Here is a 21,842-nt window from a genome sequence, read left to right as displayed (position 1 = left end):
CCTGGATACCATGCATGTTTCAGATGCTCTGCGGGCCTGTGGGGGTCATGTGCGTGGTTTCCCTTTTGTGGCCCCGGCCCCCCCCCCCCCCGCCCCCATCCCATGACGGTTCTCGCTGGTGACAAGACCCAGCCCCTTGCTGCAAGGACAGAGGCAGCTGCAAGCCCTCAGGAGCCCCCACATGGCCCCATCCATCTAGACAGTCCTCTGATCCGGGTTGCAGGCAGGGGAGGGGATTCAAGGCCGCCTCAACTCCAGCTGCCGGCTCCTCCCCACAGCAGGCCTGCTCAGCTGTCAACACTCGCCTCTCGGCCTTGCCCTGCCCCAGGCGTTGCTTAGCTGCTCAAATCAAGGACACCTCAGCCGGCCGAAGCCCCCTACTCAGGCCCCAACAGGCGGTGGGCAGGCAGTGGGCAGGCGACTGGTGGACACCCTGCTTGCCCTTGAGCATCCTCAGACCTCCTTGCCTAAATAAGGGAGCTGCAGCTGGAGCGAGCCAGCTGGCAGGGGGAGGGGCCTGAGGCTAGGCCAGGGTTTCTGAGGGGCTGGGCCGCCCGGGCCGCCTCAGGGCCCCAAGCCCTCCTATTGGGCCTATGAGGTTGGTCCCGCACTACAGAGGGAGGGAAGGCCTCTAGCACACGGGGATCCCCTGGCTGGGACCTCGCACTCAAGGAAGGACCTTTCTTTGCTCTCACAGCTAAAAGGCCGCAACTCTTGTCAGTGTGGGTCTTTGTACATGTCATCCATGAAGAGATTCGAATAGCCTCTGAGAGGTTATAACCCCCTGGAGACAGGGGCTGTTGGAGAGGCAAGCCACTCTTACGGCTCACCCACCCTTGTCTCAAATTTTTACAGCTTCGACATTCCCTGTTCTTCCCATTTCCTGGCTCTTCCCTGGCCCTGGGGCGGCTCATCTCAGAGCCTAGGCCTCACTCAACCCCGTCACCCACAGCAGATTCTGACAGCAAGCTGTGTGTACTCAGCCTGTCCTAGGCGCAGTAGGGAAGCTGGGGATAAAGGGTTGGTCCTGTCCCATCAAATCGGGTTTCTCAGTCCTGAGTCTGAGAGGGGGCGATATCCTACGCTGCTCTCCCTGGTCACCTCCAAACTGACCGTCGCACCTGTCCTCACCGTTCCCCTACTTAAAGGTCCCTTCCCCCTCTCGGCGGAGCGCGAGTCCCGGGGGCTCGGTAGCGGAGCGAGGGGTTGGGACCCGGGGAGCGCTCGGCTCGGCTCAGCCAATGAGGAGGGCGGGCGCTCGGGGTGGAGGGGAGAGGGCGGCGCTGCCGGCGCGCGGCGACAGGAGGGGGCCGGGAGGCGGGGGCCGGAGCCGGAGGGGCGCGCGCCGCATTAACCCTTCAGCCGCTGGACCAAGCCGCAGGCGCTACCCGAGCCGCGGGCGCTGGAGCGGCTGTCGGCGCGGCGGCGGCGGGCAGGCGTGAGCTGAGAGCCGGGAGCTCTAGCGGGTGGAACGCGGCGCGGGGACGAGGTGCAGCGGGGCCCGTGGAACCACCAGCCCGGGTCGACAGACAGGTGTGCCGGCGCCGCAGCTCCAGCAGCTTCAGGCCCGGCCCGGGGTCCGGAGCCGGCAGCCGCTAATCGGAGCGGGAATCCCGCGCCCTCAGTCCAGTTCCGGCCCCGCCCGCACTCAGCTTGGCCGCGGGGTGCGGAGACCACGGCCCGGCCAGGCCACCCGAAGCCTAGTGCTGGGCCGGGCCGGGCCAGGGTGGGTGGGGGCCCGCCCGGCCCGCCCATGGGCTCAGGATGCCGGTGCGGAGGGGCCACGTCGCGCCGCAGAACACCTTCCTCGACACCATCATCCGCAAGTTTGAGGGCCAGAGTGAGTGGGGGAGGGGGCAAGACGGGGAGGGGGCTGGGGGGTGGGTCCAGTTATGCTGAGTGTGGATGGGGGGCGTGCCCGTGCTGTGTGCAGTGCAAAATGTGAGTCAGTAGGGGATGATGGGCCCTGAGACCCACCGAGGGGACAAGGCTTGGTGCCAGGGGATCACTGGCATAGGACCAAGGGGCCTAGTGTTGCAACTAGGGGTCGGAGTGTGTGTGTGTGACACCTGGAATGTGCAGGAAAGGGAGGTGGAATGAGATATGTAGGTGTTTCCAACTCTAAATGTCTGGAGTTTATGGGATTATGTGTGTGCTGCCATAAGACTGTGTATGACCCACACTGTTTGCCCCTAAAAGTACACTGCACGTTCCAGTCTTGGCTGGGTTGTATGTGATAGACTGAAGCTAAGGGTGTAGGATCAGTGACCAAATCTGCTCTTGAACGTGTGACAAGTATATGGCCAAATCCCTGTGTCACTCATGAATTTGAGTCTGCATGGGCAGTGGAAGAGGCGTCTCCGGCAAGTCCCTAAGATTGTGGGTCCGGTGCTGAGAGGGTGCTGCATACCTGAAGCTGGCTTTGGGGCTAACAGGCTGGCTATGGAGGGAGCTCCAGTGTGGTGGGCTTTCTTCCTGTGGATGGTACCCCAAACCCCCATTGGGTTTGGGCGATTACAGCTCCCCTTATTCGGAGCTGGCAAGGGAGACTTCCAGAAATCTGTCCTAGGCTAGGTGAATGTTTGGTGTTGGTGTGCCTGTTCTCAAGGCTGCATGTGCCACAGAGGGTGTGACTGTAAAGGGCCCCTGGAGTGGGAGAGTGACATTCCTTGTCCGTGACCCTGTGTACACAGGACAATGTGTGCTCTACTGTGGTGGGAGGGAGGGGTCAGTTGGATGGGCAGCATTGTCCCTAGACAGAGAACAGGATGATCCTGAGGGGGTGGTGCAGGCCTAGGGGCAGGGGGCAGGCCCTCGGCTTTCTTTTCCTACCAGTTGGGTAGGCACGGGTAGAATCTGAGAAGATCTTGCACTGGGTCCTAGAGGCTTGGCTTCTGCCCCCACCTCGGCCACTGATTGCCAGATGACCTTGAGTGACTCTTCCTACTCTAAGCCTCAGTTTCCACATTTGTGAACAAGGTGACAAACTACAGGGCTTTTGAGGTCTCATCAGGATCTGTATTCTAGGGTTCCAGTCAAGGGGTGTGGTAGAGTGGGGCTTGCCTTCAAAGAAACTTGCTCTGCTCTCCTAGTCTGGGAGTGGGGAGAGGAGGTCACTTTCCTCTCATGAGTGGTTGGTACTCTGGACTGCCTTAGGTGGTACTCTGGACCGCCTTAGGTTGAGTGGGGGTGGAGGCAGAGTTAGAAGGTCTTTTCATCCGACAAGAAGCTCTGACTTGGGGTTGGTGCTTGCTTGGGGGTTCCAAAAGTCCTTGGGAACTGACCTAAAGATGACCTAACTCTCAAAAGTAACTTTCTGGAGGGCAGGGGAAAGAGGCAGAAGTCAGGAGGCTGGAACCTGATGGTCTGAGCTTGCTACAGGGAGCCCTGCTGCAGCCAGGCATCTAGGGATTGCAGGACTGTGCAGGGCTGCAGCCTGCAGACTGCATATCGAGGGGGGAAGGAGATAGGTTCAACTTCAATTGCATACACTAGCATTAAAGGCCAAAGTGGACAGAGTTTCTGTTTATAGAAGGGACCTATCCCTCGAACATTTCACTCAGGCACTCTTGAGATGCTCTGAGGCTGCCCTGACTTGCTGCTCATCCACCTGCCTGGCCTTTAGCTCAAGTGTGGGGTGGATGAGCCAAGTCTAGCTGAAGTGGGTCTATTGGACTCCCTTTGATGAGGTCACAAAGAAGGGCTTGATATCCCTAGAAGGTGGTCATCTTTCCCAGGTTTGGTTTCCACAAGTGGGGCAGTGTCTTGGGCTGACCTCTGGACTCTAGGGAGATCCAGGGTGTGAAGTTGCAGGTAGTTTTCCTTGCTCTGTATGACCTTGGACTTGTGCCTGTGACCCCCAGCTGTCCTTCTGCCAGACAAGATTAAAAAGCTGGATTCACTATGAATGAGCGGCTAGACTAGGGCATTGAGATGTACTTCTCTTGAGCCTCAGTTTCTTCATCCATAAAATGACGATACTAACAGCTACCTTGCTGGGTTGTCCAGGTCTGCAAGTTCACTTCCTCATCCTGTGGTTTACCTACTCCTCAGCTCCTGACTGCCTGTGGATAGGATGCGGAAGTCATAGTAGGCCCTGACCAGAGAGAGTCTAACGGTATTTGAGGGACTGATTTTCTAGGAAGAGTTCCTTACGAAAAGGAAGAAGCCAGAGGAGCTGGTGCAAAGGGGAGGCCGGCCGCCATCTCCTGTCCCTCCCAGGCTCCCTTTCCAGGCTGTGTTTATCCCTCCGCCGCGGCTGCTGACACGCGTTGCTGACACCCGCCCAGGCCGGCCTTGGCCGCTGGCTCTCTGCCCGGGGAAAGCCACGCAGCCAGGCGGCTGGCCAGGGGGTAGGGGGCGTGTCGCGAGGCCGCGCCCGGTGGAGGCACCTGTGTCACTGCACAGCTGCTTTCAGCCGGGGTTAGGATCTCCTCCCTGGTGCGGGGGAGTGTCGGACAGCAGTGTGTGACGAGCGAATGTGGGGAAGGGCCAGAAGCCCCCGAAACTAGTGTCCCCGCTCACGTGCGCGTTCATCCCCGCCTCCCCCCCGCAGGCCGCAAGTTCATCATCGCTAACGCCCGCGTAGAGAACTGCGCCGTCATCTACTGCAACGACGGCTTCTGCGAACTGTGCGGCTACTCGCGGGCCGAGGTGATGCAGCGGCCCTGCACCTGCGATTTCCTGCATGGGCCGCGCACGCAGCGCCGTGCAGCCGCGCAGATCGCGCAGGCCCTGCTGGGCGCGGAGGAGCGCAAAGTGGAGATCGCCTTCTACCGGAAAGATGGTAGGCGGGGCCAGGGCGTGGCTGTGGCAAGGGGCTGGGCCTCCAGAGAACGAGCGTGGATGCAGGCGGAGGGGCAATGGAGTGGAATCTATAGTTGCTAGAGGCTGGCGAATCTTGCGGGGTCCTTTGGGGGCGGGACCCCCAGGCGTGGGTGTGGCCTAGGTCTCAACTCTGGTGGGTGGGCATTCTGGATGGCTTTGGAGGTACTAAGGCTGAGGGGTCCTTGCACCTCTCATACTTTACTCCTTGGCAGGTGTCATTATGTTGAGCTTGGTAGGCTGACATTTGACTAAGCTGGGATGGTAGGTGCGTACGTGGATGATGGTAATAGGGCAAGGTGGGGGCTGGCGCTGGTTCCTAGCCACAGGATTCTAGCTATCTGAAAGGTAGCCTGTGCCAGGTGACTTTCTGGAAGAAGTGGAGCGCGGGGCAGAAGGACTGTATCTGCTGCCATCTTCTGCCTTCGACACCTCTTCAACTCAGTCCCTTTGTCTGGTCTACAGAACACCCTGCTCCTCCCTTCAACTCCCTCCTAGCCAGGTGTCTCTGCTCAGCCACCACCTCCCAAGCCAGCTGCTCTGGGCTTCCGGAGAGCAAAGTGGAGAGCGGATAAACACAGTGGGTGGGTGGAGCTGTTCTCTCACTAGGCCTGTGCTGCTGGGTGGGCTCTACTCAGGGAGGTCAGTGAAGTGGTGGGGTAATGGGTATTGGGAGGCTCAGAAGGGGCTCCAGAATATTCACCAGTGAGTGTTTCATAAGCTTCACCACATCCCTGGAACCCAGCTCGGCGCTGAGCTCTTGAACATAGAGCTGCCTACAGGAAAAGCAAAGTTCCTGCTCTCAGGGAGCTGGTTGCCTAGCCATAGTGAGCACACCCTGCCTCTTGCTGTGGCAAATGGCCCCTGCAAGCTGCAGACCTCTGATGTGCATGCTCCAGGGTGGCTTCCTTAGGGGTTTCCTTTGCAGGTGTGTAGCCTGTGATGTCTTTGGACAGCACTCAGAGGGTATATACCACTAGTGTCCCTTTGCTGGAGAGTTTGCTTGCATAATTGCAGTTCTGGCTCGCAGGCAGGTAGGGGTGGTGGGAAGCACATTCAGCTGTGTGACAATGTGTAATTCTCACAGCATCCCTGATGTTGTTAGGGTCCAAGAATCACCGAGGGAAGACACCAGACTCAAATAGTATACAAAAGCAAAGAGCATTTATTCTGCAGAAACTACTAGCATGGAGTCAGTTCTCATCAAAACAGCAAAGACCTGAGGGGCTCGTAGGCCCCCTTTTATACAGGGCTAGGGGAATTTTCTAGAAGGGTTATGTAACCTATAATATGATTGCTTGGGGCAAATCATGACATCAGTACAATTTTGACTGGCTATTATGTTAGTTTCTCTATATTTATTTGAAACCTTGAAGAAGTTCAGAAACCCAGCGAAGTTCTGTCCTTGTTATCTCCTCCAACCAGGTGTTCCAGGAGCTGACTCAGTTTTAGTTTTATCCTTTCTAAGTCAGGGCTGTCACTGATCAATGACCCATTGTTGATGGTTTCTTCTGAGGAGCCCTGTTTGCTTCCTGGGAAATTGAAATTTTATTCCCAGGAATTTTTGACCTCTCAATACCGCCTTTTATCTCCTAAGGATGATGAAACTAAATCATAGAGAAATTAAGACTGTTCCCTGAGCCACACCAACTGAAAGCATCTGTGCTTGGAGCAGAGTTCATGTCTGTCTGACCAGAGCCATGCTGTGCTGTTCTGCTGTGTGTCATGCATTGACAAGGACACCAGATAACTAAAGAGGCTGTCTGTGCTTCACACAAATACAAATTTAAGTTTCCAAACCACAGGTGTATACGTGCATATGAACACGTAACTACTCGGGTCATGTGTAATGTGGGAATCTCCCACCAGCCAAATTGGTCGATTTCCACAATTTTGTTTCAATGCTTGGGATCTTCGGATGCTAGGGTTCCTTTTTCTTTTTTCTTCTTCAGAACGTTCAATGCGTGTGTGTGTGTGTGTGTGTGTGGTGGGAGTGAGTGCTACCTGATGTGTGTTTTGAGGTCAGAGTACATTTTTATGGAGTTGGTTTTCTCCTTCAACCTTTGCATGAGTTCTGGGGATCAAACTCAGGTTGTCAGGCTTGTATGGGTAACACCTTTACCTGCTGAGCTATGCCAGTGCTTGTGTGTGCGTGTTTTCTCTCTCTCTCTCTCCCTTTTTCCTTCTCTCCCCCTCTCTCCTTTCTCACTCTCACTTGTTTTTTGTGTTTTTTGGCAGAGTCTCACACTATGTAGATACAGTATAGCTAGCTGTCTTTGACTCAACGCAATCTGCCAGCCTCTGTGCCCCAGTGCTGAGATTCAAGGTGTGCACCACTGCATCTGGGCCTAAATTTATTTGCTTTGAGACAGTAGCTCACTAAGTTGTCCAGGTTGGCCTTGAACTCACCCCATAACCCATAAGTGGGACTTGAACTTTTCCAGCCTCCAAAGTAGCTGAGATGATAACCCTGCATCACTAGGTTCATGGGTGCTGAGCTTTTGAGACATTGCTCATATGCAGGGTCTTTCCACAGTGAGCCACACTCCAATCCCATGATGGATACTGTTTGTGTTTGTGGATTTGGCATCAGAGATGTTGGACTGATTTTGCCTTTGGCTGTATCATGCATGTTGTCTTAAGTAGTGTGGGTCTTTTTGGCTCATGCTGACTCCTTTGGGAGAGTCCTGAAAAGGCACTGTTGTGACATCTTGGGGAATTTTGAGGCCCACCTAATTTAGCCATTTGGGTAGCAGGTGAAGAAGCTGTGTGGTAGAGATCCTGTCACCAGTATATTCGTGAAAGGAATGGGCCTGTAATCCAGGTCCCTGTGCAAGCCTAAACTTTTGGCCTTCTCCAGGTTACTACTCCAAATGGGGCCGTGACCTAGGAAACCCTATGCTAGCCACTGTCTCCTACCCCTTCTTCTCACTTACTTTCCATGGGGTTCAGATAACTCCCAGTGGACAACAGATTGGCCTAAGACCTCAGCTATCTGGGGCCCCATTTACCTTGCCATTCTAGGCTGAAGGCAGTGCAGACAGATTCTTCAGCCTCTCTATCCTTTGCCTTGTGACACAAAGTTCCTCATGCCATCTTTGTTGCCTGACCTGGGATGGCTGCCCACCCCCTCTGTGTGTGTGTGTGTGTGTGTCTATCTGTCTGTCTGTCTGTCTGTCTGACTGTGGATATGTGGAACATGTACAGATTCAGAGAAGAAATGTGCTAATGCCACCTCCTGTTTTTGTCCAAACCTTTTCTAGGGTATCTGTCTGGGCCATCCCTGGGAGAGTAGGTACTTGGCCTGGGAGGGAGACTGGCTGGGAAGGAGGCAGGGCCTTTTGCTGGCAGGCGCCTCTGAGGACAGCTGTGCTGTGTCGGAGTCTCTAACTCAGCTCTGTGCAGTCTCAGGGTCTGGAGCCAGACAGCCCCATTATTTAGTTGCTGGGGCTGCTGGGAGGTGAGGAAGCTAGACTGGGGGAGTGTGGGTGGAGGAGGAGACATAGTGTGCCCAGTTCAATGGCCGTATGCTGATGCCCCTTAAGACAGGCCCAGGATCAGAACGCAGTTGTGAGCAGCAGAACCCTGTAGTACAGGTCTGGCAGGGTGTGACTTTTCTGTGGAGGCACCTCGGACAGCAGGTGCCGGCTGGGTACACACCTTGCCCTGCACTGCTGCGGTGGGGGGGGGGGGGAGGAGATGAAGCTTCTCCTCTCCCTGGCCTTTCTATTGTCTTTGCTCTTTGTTCCCACCTCCCTGCTGCTTCTCCTCCTGCCTGCTGTGCCCCCCTCCTCCCCACACTCAGGCCTCCCTGCCTTTGTCTCAGACCTGCCTGCCTGCTTCTGTCCCCTCCATTTGTTGCCTCCTTCTCCTTTTGTCTATTTCTCCTGATCCTTCAGCATCCGGGAGCTAAATTTTTGCTTCTTTCTGTGTCTCCTGTATGCTGTTTACTCATCCCCATCCCCCAGGCCTTTGTCTCAAAGGCTTTATCTGTCTTACCATACCTCTGACTGTCCTGGCCCTGTCTCTCTGTCCCTGTGTCCCCAGGAGCCTGTGTGTGGGTGGAGATGGGGTTGTCTCTAGAGAAGAGTCTATTGGCTTCTCCACTCCAGCTGTAGGCCAGTTGCCATGGCAACAAGGTCAGAGGGTCCCCACTGCTACAGCTGATGCTGTGGCTGAGGGGGAGGGGTTGAGACCTTCCGTCCAGGCCAGCTCCCCAGTGTGCTGTGTCTCCACATTTGCTCTGTGCTGTACCTGACTTACATCCTGGTCTTCCAGGTGCTCAGGCTGGCCCTGGTGGTACCAACCTCGAACCTCTGGGCACTCCATCATCCTTTACAACCCAGGCCACTTGTCCTGGTCTTCTCTCTTCTCTGCTTTCCCTGTTCACTTAAGTCAGAGGTCCTGCCCTGCCTCTGCTGTGGCTCTCCCCGTCACACACACCCCCACCCCCACCTCCCAGTTGTGTGTCATCTGAGTTGGTGAAAAGATGCTTTCTCTGAAGGAGGAGATTTTGAGAGGGAAGGCAGAGGTCAGAGGTCAGAGGTCAGTACCTAGCTGTTTTTGTACTCTGTTCATGGGAAGCAGCCTGAAGCCTCCCTAAGAGAAGCCAAGGTCTTAAATTTAGGGATTTTCCTTAGGGCCAAAGCCATTGGAGTGCTTATCCCCCAACCCCCTTTTACTCTGTGTAATCCTAGCTAGGTAGACCAGGCTGGCCTTGCTAGGATTAAAGGTGTGCTCCTTTCTGGGGAGCACAGATATCTCTCTGTTCAGGATCTGATACAGTCTGGAGCCTGAGGCAGGTGGTAGCTTCTGGCAGGGCCTATCTCCAGCTGTCTGTCTGTCTGTCTGTCTCTGCTAAGCACTTTTCTCCTAGCTTCCCTGTGGTGGGCTGCCCTGGGCTGCTGAGGGCTTCCTGTCCATGAGGATTGAGAGGTGCTGTTTCCTCAGAGGCCCTGGGCCTGGACAGTATCGGGAGGGTGCCTCCTGCTCCTGTGTGTGGTGTCTCTGAAACCCCAGAGGAACTATGTAAATATTTGTGCAGAGCTGTCGGTAGAAGCAGAGTTAACAGTGGCTCTGGGGAGGGGGCCTGGAACAGCAGCAGGGCTCGCTCAGTGCTGGGAGGTGGGTGAGCTGGGGTGGCTTCCTGTGCAGTGAGACCGAGAGTTCCAAGGAAGCCCTTTCCTACGTAGCCTCCCTGAGGGTGACAGCCACCTCTCCTATGGCCAGAGGTTGACCTTTTCTAAAACCTGCCTCCCACCTTGTGTGCAGGCAAGAGAGCAATGGTATCTGGCCCCCATGGGTGAGAGAATGACATGTGACTTTGTGATATGCAGGGAGGTCTGAGTCACAGAGAGGAGTCAGAGGGATACTGGACTAAGGGCCAGCTCAGGAGGGTCCCAGTGGTACCTGACACCCCTCACTGTCCATTAAGATCTCTGGGCTGTTTTCTGGGCTTGGGCATTTACCAGCTGGCCTAGCATTACCCAACAGGCTGGGCAACATTCTGCCTTTACCTGTTCTTGCCTGTACTGGCCCTGGATGAGTTTGCAGTACCCTTCATCCCCACTAGGCTTGGTTTTGTTTTTTGTGTGATTTTTTTGTGTCTTTGTATCTACCTGCCTAGTGCATTGTAGGAGCTCAATATCTACATGTTTTTTGCTAAATGAATGGACAAACGGGAGCTCTGTGTGACTGAAGCCTTATTCTTGGCATTAGATGACTAGGGGGCCGTTTCTAACTTGATAATGGACTGGGTGGCCTTGGGAAAATCATTTCTTATCTCTGGGCTAGTGTCCCATCCTGTGAAAACCTTGGGGTGATAGAACGCTAGGGTGGAAGAGGGGGTGGAGGGCCAGAGGAGTGGCTCCCTGCCCTCCTGCTCTGTTGAGTGTGAGAGGCATCACACAGTGCAGGGAGTGTGCTCAGCCTCCCAGCCTCTTTGCTCAGAGGGAATGAGAGGAGAGCCGAGAGGGGAACAAAGCTTTGGCAAAGCCAGCTGGTAGCTAGCAGCTTCTGGTATCACTTAGGGAGACTCAGGTGACTGACTTTACAGTGTGTAAATGCTGGTCCTTTGTAGCCTCACGTGAATAAAATTTCTTAGTCATTTTCTGGGAGAGAAACTCTTGCTTTTGAAGGCTAAGGGACACACATAGCAGGTGGGGACCCAAACTGGACTTTGGGCTCAGTTCTCTTTACTCTAGAACCCAGTGTGGACCATCTTGCAGAAGCTATTGCTTCTGGGGTGTGATGAGCTCAGGTCTTGGAAGGCTTGGGTTTGGCTCGAATCTGAAGGCTTCGGTGGCCCTTGTTTCTGAAGTGGATCAGATCACTTGTGCCCTGAATGGTGGGTGGAGGGCATTCCCCAAACAAGTACCAAATAACAGCATGCCGTGCATGTGTGTGTGTGTGTGAGAGAGAGTGTGTGTGATTGCCACTCAGCAGGTAGTACCCAGGTCTCAGTTAAGACTACGGGGAGTAAAGTTGTCTGCTCAGCACCCTGGACTGTCTTGTTCCTCGCCAGTTTCCTGTTGGCTCAGCCCCTCAAGCCAGTGAGGCCCCAATACTCACGCCATTGTTTCTCTCTTTCATTTTCTCGCCTGCCTTTTCTTTTTATCTCACCTCTCAGTTCTGTGCGCTCCTTACAGGCAGCCATTCAAATGCACTCCCTATGAATATGCTTTTCACATATGTTCTTGCAAATGTGTATTTTGACTGGATAGATGCATATGGATCTAATGTATGCAAATGGTATTGTGCCGTGTATTGTATCCTTGGCATTCACAGGAGCATGACTGTATGTGCAGGTGGGCTGGCTGCCAGTGAGTATCCAGGATGTGGTTTCCCAGCTTGGAGCATGTATCTACCTGTTTTACTTGCTCCTGTCCCAGTGAAGGACCCCAGATAGTCTCTACCTCTCTGTCACCAGAGAAAATGCCACATAGAACATTATCTGACCCATGCCTTTCCAGACTCCTGTGAGAGTGTCTGTGGCCAGCATAGCTTGGAAGTGAAATTGCTGGATCACAGGAGATGGGGTTCTTAGTTAACTGCTGCCCTACTGTGTACCTGTAGTCTGCCTCCTGAATGGAGACTTTCATGTTCTCCCACCTCTGCCACATGCAACACCATCTCCCTTTCTAATGTTTGCTGGTCTTGTGGGCTTGCTGCTTCAGTTTGAGTTTCTTTGATGTATTGTAAGTTAGAGCATCTCTTCCAGGCTTGATAGCCACATGAGCTTTGATTCCTGCCAATTGCATGACTGTACCCTTTGCTTATCTTCCTGTGAGACTGCTCTCTTTTGATCGTGTGACTTTCCAATGTACTTTGCTTGTGTACTCTAGAAATACAAACGAGTACAGTATGCATTCTGGATGTCAAATCCTTGTTCAAATTGTGAATACCTTCCCCTCTTTCTCTCTGCTTGGTTAATGAAACAAACAATCTTAGTTTTGATACAAACGAATCATTGACTTAGTCTTACCCGTGCTTTTGAACTTCCGCTGGAGACCCTTTCCTATGCGAAGGCTGAGGACCCACAGGTCTGCTTCTCTTCTCTGACTCCCTGGGCTCACCTTCCTCAGTTGAGTGTTGGATCCACTGAGCCCTCCTTGGATGCAGTGTCAAGTAAGGATCAAGTTTTATTTTTTTCCATGTAAGGAGCCAACTTTCCCAACACATCTAGTCTGTTTTTTTCCATTGCTTTGTGGGGCACCTTCAGCATAGGTTACTTTGCTGTGTAACCATGGATCTGCCCCTGATTCTGCCCCAAATATCTATTAGTGTGTCCATCAGGACTGTAAAACAACAAGCACAAAACATGGTGTTTACTTAGCGTGTCTCAGTCACTGAAAAGGTGAATTCTTCCACTTTTTTTTTAATTTAAAAAATGATTTGTTTACTTATTTACTAGATAAGATCTTACACTGTAGCTTAGGACTCACAATGTATGCAGCTGCCCAGGCTTGTCTTGAACTGTGGCAATGCACCTGTTCCAGCCTCCCAGGGGCTGGGATAACAGCCAGCCATACCTGAGGCTAGGATAACAGCCATACCTGGGGCTGGGAAAGCAGCTATACCTGCCCCCCCCAACCCCCGTCTTTTAACTTCATTTGTTTATGTTTTTGAGTCAGTATTGATGTATCCTAGGCTGGCTTGGAGCTCATCACCCTGCTTCTGCTTCTGCATTTTCAGATAGCAAGTTTGCACCATGTGCCAGCTTCACCAAAGCCTCTGTCAGAATTAGGTTTGCTCGTAATTCAGAAGAATTAACAGCTTTGTAAGTTTCAGTATGATCCTAGACCATCTCTACGGGCCATCTCATTTCCATATAGTTTATTGCTCTGAGGTTTTGTTTTCTCACCTGTATGTTCTTGATCATCCCTAGCTACTCCATAGTCACTGTTATTGAAGAAGAGATTTTACAGTTGGGGAGATGGCTTAGTGGATAAAGTGCTCGATGGAAAAGTGTGAGGATCCAAGTTTAAATCCTCAGAGCCCACGTGAAAGCTGGGCGTAGAAGCATATGACTGTAATCATATGCTACCAGATAAAGTGGAAGGCGGGGACAGGAGAATCTTGGGAAGTTCATGGGACAATAGCCTGGTGTGTGCAGAGGACAGGAGAATCCTGAGAATGGGCTGTAGCCTTGTGTGTGCAGAGGCAAAACAATACCATGTGGATATCATGGCATATGTGCATCTATACTCACACAGATGTGTGCGTACACACACATACACAGAGATTAGGAAGCAGACATTTAATTTATGTGATCATGCATGTCATGGTGATTGTTTGAGGCTGGAAGACAAGGTTGGGGAGTTGGCTCTCTTTCCACTGTAGGTTCTGGAAAGCAAACTCAGCTCCTCATGCTTGCCCAGCACATGCATTTACTCACTGAGTCATTTTGCTGGCCCTTCCCTGTTTTCTGAAGTTTCAAATTCACTGTGAAGCCAGGGCTGACTTTGAGTGCGGGAGTTGGGGGTGTCACAAATGTGGTCCACTATGCTGGTGCCGCCTTGTCTTCTGACTCTACTTTTTAATCGTTTGAAGCTATGTTTTATGGGCTGATCTGTCTGGTGGAGCTCTTGTTTCAGTTCTTGGTGTTTACCTGGTGACTTTATTGGTTTTCTGAGGAGATGACTCTGTACCCTGGAAATAATGCCAGTTTTTGTGTTTGTTTGCATCACGGTCTTATGTCTCCATTCTTGCATGTGCCATCAGACTTTTCAGGGGAACTTTACTGACAAGTGTGTTTGCTGTGGGTGTTTCACAGTGTCCTATGGGAGAGCAAGCCATGGGGAATTGTCCTCTTGAGTTAATTACCAGACAGCTGTGACTGCTCGGAGACCAACAGCAGAGCCTTATTACATACAGCCTCTCCAGGCCCTCGATGTGTCCGTATTTGGGAGCTTACAGAACCTAGGAAGATGGCAGGGACCACAGGATTGATTCTCTAGTGAATGGTGATAGCTCTGTGTCCCTGCTGCTCTGTGACAGCTGCAAACGCAGGGATCAGGATCACAGTGAAGGGGGCAGAAATGGCCAAGGCTCAGAAATTGCACAACAGTTATAGTTCACTTAGGTCCAAGAGCCATCCTGTTTGATATTAACTCGTGAGCAAATGTAATATTGCGTTGGAAAATACACCTGAATGCTCATGGTGGTTCTGTTGGTCCACACTCAGGATGGGGGGGGTGCAGTTCTGTATTGAGTGGTCAGTGCTCTTGGGTCTAGAAGGTGAGAGGTAGAGCCACCATGTCCACAGTGGCCAAAACCGCCGGTCACCAATCCAGAGATCTTCAGCAGACCTTCTAAAGCTGAGCACTCAACACCTGCTGTGAAGCCAGTCTCCCTGGTGCAGGTCTGGATGCTGGGGATAAGGGAGCTCACCTCACGAGCTAGCTTGTGGACACATCCTCTGCAAAGTGTGTGGTATGGGATGAGTTCCCAGAGAGAAGCTACCCATGTAGCCTGATTCAGGAAACCCTCTGCAGAGGGGTCTGGGAGGGATGAGGATGGAGGAAGTAGGGGGCTCAGCAGCAGGAGAGATGCTGCTGAAGCTGCAGTTAGAGTGGTGGGGGCAGCTTTCCCCAGGTCAGGGTGACACCATCCTACCTTCTTTTTGAAAAACATCACACATACACACACACACACACACACACACACACACATTTGTGTATAAATGGTATGAGTGTGTGTGTGTGTGTGCTGTGGTATATATATATGTGTCACGATATGTTAGTATAGTTCAGAGGACAGCTTGCAGGGGTCAGTTCTCTCCACCATGTTGGATACCAAGGATCAAGCTCAGATGGTCAGCTTGGAGGCAGGTACCTTTACCCACTGAGTTCTCTCAGGGCCTTGTTAAACAGAGGGTATACTCTTATTTACAAGCTAAGAGGTAGCATGGCCCCATGACCCTGGACCTCAGCCAGTTTGAGCTTTCCTGGGTGGAGATTGTCTTTTGAGGAGTTGTAAACTGAGGTGACCCAAATATGCCGTAGGCTATTGGTTTTAGCAGGAAATTAGATGCCCACAGAGGCCCTGGCCCTACACAGAGATCGTTGGCAGGATGCAAGGGTGGTGGAGGACTGAGTCTGGAGATGATGTTTCTTTGTTTCTTTGAGACTTGGAGTCTGACTTGTGGCTTCCCAAACCTGCCTGGCAGGGATTGCCCCCAGGACCTTGTGTTGCTCAGTTCCTAGACTTGGGAGCCTAGGATTGGTCTGTTTCTGATACACATACATATACATGCTGTCACACAGGGACACAGACTCATTGACTGGCTGGCCTCTCAGACTCCCCCATCTTGTCCCTTGAGCCCTCAACGGCCCCTGGCCTTCCCTAGTCCCCCTGGCTGTCCATGAGAATGGTGTTAGTGACACGGTGGCCCTTGGCCAGAAGCAGCTCCCGCTGCATCTTCCTGTCGCCACCACCAGGCTAAATATAACCTGACACTGCACAGCCCTGGGCTGCTCCTCCGGAGACAGCCTCTGCCTGGGGGGGCGGACAGGGCCAACTGCAGCCTCAGCCTCCCTGCCCTCCGTGTGACTTTGGGCTCATTTTGGCACAGTTCCTCCTGCTCGGAGTGGGGCAAGGGAGGCAACCAGGATGAGGGTGCTGGAGGTCACCTTCCCTGCAGGGACCTGCTACTCTGCCTCATTACAGCTCCAGATGCTTCTATAAGGCCATCTGTCACCTCATCTGGCAGCCAGAGCAGAAATCTCTTGTCCCTGTGGTATGCACAGAGAGAGTCTAAGCTCAGAGAGGTGGGTGACCTGTCTGCAGCTACACAGCAAATGCAAGGGAAAGCAGGGTCTCCTGATTGCTGGGGGGCAGAATACCTCATTTTCCCAGGGCACACCCACTGTTTGGCTTGTTCTGTGTTGCTCTATTTTGTCCAGATGCCAAATTAGGGTCCAATTGAACACCTGGTTCAGAGTAGGCACAAGGGCCATCTCCTTGGTCATGTTGTCCCTGGCTCAGTCAGAGTAGGCACTAGGGCCATCTTCTTAGCCATGTTGTTCCTGATGCTTTACCTGTGGTGGCATGTTCAATGGTACCATGAGGTATTGGGGAAGCCACAAAACCTGCTGCTGTACAGGTGAGACCCTGACCTCACCAACTTGCCCAAGGCTGCCCAGGTCATCTGTAGGTCTTCTCTGAACTCTCACCAACTGTAACTTCTGCTAAGGCAGACCTGGGCCAGTGGTGCCCAGAGGTGGGAGATTAGGTTTTGATGTACTGGAAGCATGCCTGAGCTGGGTGAGTACAGATGCCAGGCAGGGTTACTCCAAAGTAGACCCCTTAGTGTGATGTAGCATCAAATCCTCGCAAGCCAGGGTTTGTAGTCTGAACGAGACTTTTTCTATTATCAAACTGAGTGGAACCTGCTGCACCAGGGTCCCTTCCTCTGTCTCCCCTCTTAGCGACCTATGGTGAGCAGTATCACCCCTGAAGGCTGCTAGGAGACTGGCTGGCCTGGGTCATCAAGACCAAAGGCTCTACCAGATCCTGTAGGTATGCCTGCCGCAGATCCTCTTTTTATTTTTATCCTGAGAGGTCAAAGCCAGGCTTAGACTAGGCAGGGAGGCCCCACTACCCAAATAGTATCTCTAGAGCCTGGGCTGGTATTGGGGGGCAGGTATCAGGTTTTGGTATTAGCCACTTAAATCAGACTGTCTCAGGGGCCAATTGAAAAGGTTCATCTCTTCTGAATGTACAGAGCTCTCTTCTTGGGCCAGGCTGTCATATACAATGTCATTTCATCCAGACTGTGGCCCAGTGAGTAGGTGTGATCAGCGTCATATGACAGATAAGCATTCTGTAAGGTGACTTTCTCATCTATTGTGCTACGTCCTCCTTGAGAGGGCTCCCTCTTGAATGGGGCTCCCTGCTGCTCCCTTTAGTGCCACCCCCCATCCCACCCATCCATTCTGGAGTGCTCTAAGAGCTGTCTGCCTCTTGAACGTGAGCAGTGCCTGCCACAGAGTGGTGCTGGGTGGAACTGCAGCCTTGCCCAGTTCTGGCCCCAGGGCCCTCCTCGAGGCTGCCTCTTCCTTACAAGAGCTGGACCACTAGTGGATTGCAGGTCGAGTGGGAAGAAGGGAGGAACAAGGGGTGTCTGGGGAGAGCCAGTGTTCCAGGCTCCCCGGGGACAGCTCAGTCACTTGTTCACAACCTTTCCTCTCAGCTGGAAAGATGACCACAGGCTATTTGTTCTGTGCTAGCACCCGAGGGGAGCCTGGCTGTCCAACTCTTACTCCCAGGAACCCCCTCCATACTTCTAGCCAAAGTGCTGGGATTGGTGACCTGTTAGGCCACATAAGACTCTGCCAAGTTGGCAAGTGAGATGGTATCTCTAGAGCCGAGGGCCTGCTTGGTCTTCGACTTTCTTTGTTTCCATGCATGGTACTGCAATCTGTTTCCATCAGTGATCATGTAGGGTGGGGGTGGGCGGTGGGTGGCCAGGTCACACCTCGGAACAACCAGGCCTTTGATGGGATATTTGAAAAGAAAAATTCCTTGAATGTCAGCAAAGGGGGAGTGCCAGCATCCTTTGTCTGTGTTTCTGGAAGTGGGAAGGAGGCTTGTCCTGTGTGAGAGAGGGGGCATATCTTGAAGTTTCTCTTGGGAGAGAATTAAAGACAATTATTTTCAGATGCAGGGACCTAGGGTCACTCTCTGAGCTGCCAAGGTCTGACGTAGCTATCTGAGATGCAGGCCCCAGGCTGTGTGGTTTCTCTAACGGAGAAGCCTGAGCTGAGGGGATGGAGTGCTGAAGACACTGGGTCAGATTTTCTTGGCCCCTTTCAGGGACAGAACCCCTAAGTCATCTGGAAGAGCCAGAGGCATCTTGGTCCTAGATTCTAGGCTTCTTTGACACAAGTTCTGGCGAGCATCGTGGCTTGGGGCCTGGATCTCTGGGGCTGTTGGGGGTAGGTGCTGGGGTCTCTCAGGCCTTGGTATCCTGGTCTCCTGCCCCTCTAAAGTCCCGAGGAGGCCAGTTCCTGCTCAGGCCGTTGCTGGCCATCACCATATTAGGGCATAAACTCCAAGCTGTCTGTCTGGGTGCCAAACGGCCTCCAGCTGGGCCCAGGCACCCCCACCCCCACCCCACATGGCTTCAACACTACAGCCGTGTGTCAGAGGCCGGAGGTCAGGGGACAAGAGCAGCTGCTAAAGGGACACCCAGGCAGAGCTCCTGAGCTCAGGGCCCTCGGGTAGGGGCAAGAGGTCCCTGGCTATGGTGAGTGCAGGGGGGTGGGTAGGGCAGAGAGCTTCTGACAGGCTCCTCCTGGGCTCTGCCCTCACCTCCGTGCCAGTCTGTCTGAGTGGGAACCCACAGCTGCTGGAATCACTTGTCTGCTGTGGTCTCAGTCACCTACCCAGCATGTCTGCACCGTGGTTGGCCAGTGTCTCCAAGAGCCCCACCCGTCAAGGCTGGCTGGCTCAGGCACAGTGAGCACTTTTGTACCTTCAGTGCCCACCCACTCAGGCCTGGCTACAGGCATCAAGTAAGCTCCAGGTTTCATTCTTCCCTCGACTCCTGTCACCACCCCTCCTGTACAGCCGGGCCAGGGTTCAGGGTAAGGGGAGGGTCAGAGGCAAGGGACCAACCTAGGGAGCTCCAGGACATGAAGGTAAATAGAAGGCCAATGCTGGCTGCTAGGGCTCTCTTGAGACCATACGACTTTCCACCTCTTTCTCAACCTCCTCCTTCTTCCTGATTTCCTTTTCCATGTCACTATTGCTGTACCACTGACACCATGGCCTGTCACAGGCTTCCAAGGCGCATTAGTTAGTCTAGGTGTTGGGTTGTTCAGAAGGAGTGTGACCACCAGGAGGCAGAGAAGTCAGATGAGTAATGGGAAGCTTGGATGATGATGGACAGGAGATGACAACCTGCCTAGCTCCCTGTGAGAGGACCAGGATGTCATTGTGCCCTTCTGATTCATCAAGGAGAACTTTTTGCAGGCAAGACCCTTAGCTTGGTCCTGGCAGGGATACTCACCTTGAGTCTACCTCAGTTCAGAAGTCAACATGGAGGGCATTGGACTGTGTATTTCTGAGATCCCAAGGGAACTGCTGAGATGATTTGGCCTGCTCCAAGGACTCTGGGGGATGGAGAGAAGAAGTCAGGAATAAGAAGCACAAAGAAAGATCTCATAGCAGTGTTCTTGGTCTCTGGTGAGGGATCAGGGTTCTTGGTTTCTGCCAGGTCTCAGTCCAGTACTTTCATGTAGGAGACTGTATACTTGGATACTGTGGCAGTCCCAAAATGCTGTAAAGTTTTTAAACTTTTGATTTCAAGTTGCATACTTGTGGATCCACACGATGCCTAGAGATGGAGATGAAAGAGAACAGAGACAAGATGGATACAGTATCCAATTGTCTATAGTGTCCCTATGTCAGGTCTTGCACATACAAGACAGATACAGTATCCAGTCATCTTTAATGTCCATATGCACATATAAGTGTGGACTTAATGAATCTTTGCAACTCCTGGGAGAATGGCTACCATTCCATTCTACAGGTGAGGAAAACGAAGCACAGGGATGTTGAACAGCTTTAGAACTAGGGCTGGAGCAGGAGATGCTGGATTAAAGCATGGAGTGTGGTCCTTGAAGGAGGGAAAAGCACAGGCACATTGAAAAGATGGGGATACAGATGAGAACATGGAGGAAGAAAGGGTCACAAGCTGGAGAAAGAAGGTGAGGAGGAGAAGGGCAAGATGGCTGAGAGGGAGGATGTGCGGACCGGCTGGCAGGCTGGCTGGCATAGCCAGGTGCAGGGTCAGGAATTGCAGGTGTGGGCTATTGGGGTGTGGTAGAAGCTGATGGGTTCTTTTGGGTTTAGAGGTCCTTCCTGATCATTTTGTGTCCTTCTCACTTTGAGAAGAGGATCTGGTGTCACCATGGCCCATGCCTTTCTAATCTGCAGGGAGCTGCTTCCTGTGTCTGGTGGATGTGGTGCCCGTGAAGAACGAGGATGGGGCTGTCATCATGTTCATCCTTAACTTCGAAGTAGTGATGGAGAAGGACATGGTAGGATCCCCGGCTCATGACACCAACCACAGGGGGCCCTCTACCAGCTGGCTAGCTTCTGGTAAGTGCAGCCAAACTCCTGAGTCAGCTAAGGAATAAGTGAAATGAGGTCTTGTTTCCCTGAGTCGCGTATATATGTGAGGGTACAAGGAACACTAAGGAATGATCTGGTCAGTCTACCTAGACCAGGATGGAGAAATATCCATGCAGCGGCGGGGCTCAGCATCGCAGGTTCTTCAGGCAGAGTATATTTTCTAGCCTTGCCTCCTGGATCCCCACCCAGTACCTTGGAGAAATAATAGGTGCTTGCTTAAGCAGCACTAGCCACCAGCTCATTAGAAAGCTCTGTCTCATGGACTCAGCTCTTCCGTGGTCTGGCCAAGTCCCAAGAGTGGAGATTATTGGAAGAGAGACTAGGAAGGCATGTTGGCCTTGGCTGTAAACAGCAGCTTCAGCGTTTCCCCTGGTTGGCCTAAAGGTTCAGATCCTCTGCTTTCCCAGGAGGCATTTTTTTGGGGGGGGGATTTAATTAAACAATTCTTCTCACAGTCATGACAACAAAGCTCACCTCTTGGGTTTTAGTGAAGCTAGCCCTATGGGTGCCAGTTGCTGGGTGACAGGGTCCCCATTTACTGTGTGACCTTTAGTGACCTAGCCAAGGCATGGGTCAGTCTCTGCATGTGTTACCCTCTCAATCAGTGCAGTTGTAGAATCACGGAGAGTCATGGAATCTGGAGAGTGGATGACTAGTTTTAGATAGAATTGTCTAGGTTTGGGAAATCAAGTACCGTGCATGGGGTGGGATGAGGGCTTCCCACTATTAGGGACCCACTCCTTTTTGGTCACCCTACACTCCATAGGTCTCCCTTTCCCCACAGGCCGGGCCAAGACCTTCCGCCTGAAGCTGCCTGCCTTGTTGGCACTGACTGCTAGGGAGTCATCTGTGCGGACAGGAAGCATGGGCAGTGCTGGAGCCCCTGGGGCAGTGGTGGTGGATGTGGACCTGACGCCAGCAGCACCCAGCAGCGAGTCTCTGGCCTTGGATGAGGTTTCTGCCATGGACAACCATGTGGCAGGGCTCGGGCCTGCAGAAGAGAGGCGAGCACTGGTGGGCCCGGAGTCTGCTTCACCGGTAGACAGCGTCAGAGGCCCTCACCCATCACCGCGAGCTCAGAGCCTTAACCCTGATGCCTCAGGTTCCAGCTGCAGTCTGGCCCGGACGCGCTCCCGAGAGAGCTGTGCTAGTGTGCGCCGGGCATCTTCCGCGGATGACATCGAGGCAATGAGGGCTGGGGCACTGCCCGCTCCGCCCCGACATGCTAGCACAGGTGAGGGCGCAGGCCTGGGATCTCTACTCCAGCCCCTTGCTTCTTGCCTGTCTGCGAAGCCTGCACCATCTCAGGCCCACCATTTCCTCTCTTCCTCTTCTTTTAGGTGCCTGGGAGTCTGGGAGATGGAAATCCCATTAAG

At 53.1% G+C, this 21,842-nt stretch overlaps 1 protein-coding gene across 1 annotated transcript in view; it reads left to right on the top strand.

Annotated features, from left to right (window-relative positions):
• The first annotated feature begins 1,447 nt into the window (after positions 1–1,447).
• The window catches only part of Kcnh2 (potassium voltage-gated channel subfamily H member 2), a 32,231-nt gene continuing 11,836 nt past the window's right edge, over positions 1,448–21,842 (top strand). The window contains exons 1-4 of the mRNA XM_028774689.1: positions 1,448–1,840; positions 4,556–4,786; positions 20,269–20,433; positions 21,251–21,700. Coding sequence (XP_028630522.1) covers positions 1,765–1,840; positions 4,556–4,786; positions 20,269–20,433; positions 21,251–21,700 — 922 coding nt within the window. The 5' untranslated portion in view covers positions 1,448–1,764. The remainder of the gene's footprint in view (positions 1,841–4,555; positions 4,787–20,268; positions 20,434–21,250; positions 21,701–21,842) is intronic.

Source organism: Grammomys surdaster, unplaced genomic scaffold (assembly GCF_004785775.1).
Source record: "Grammomys surdaster isolate TR1022 unplaced genomic scaffold, NIH_TR_1.0 242, whole genome shotgun sequence".
NCBI lineage: Eukaryota > Metazoa > Chordata > Mammalia > Rodentia > Muridae > Grammomys > Grammomys surdaster.
The sequence above is the reverse complement of the archived record's forward strand: the minus strand, read 5'-3'. Positions and strand labels throughout refer to the sequence as shown.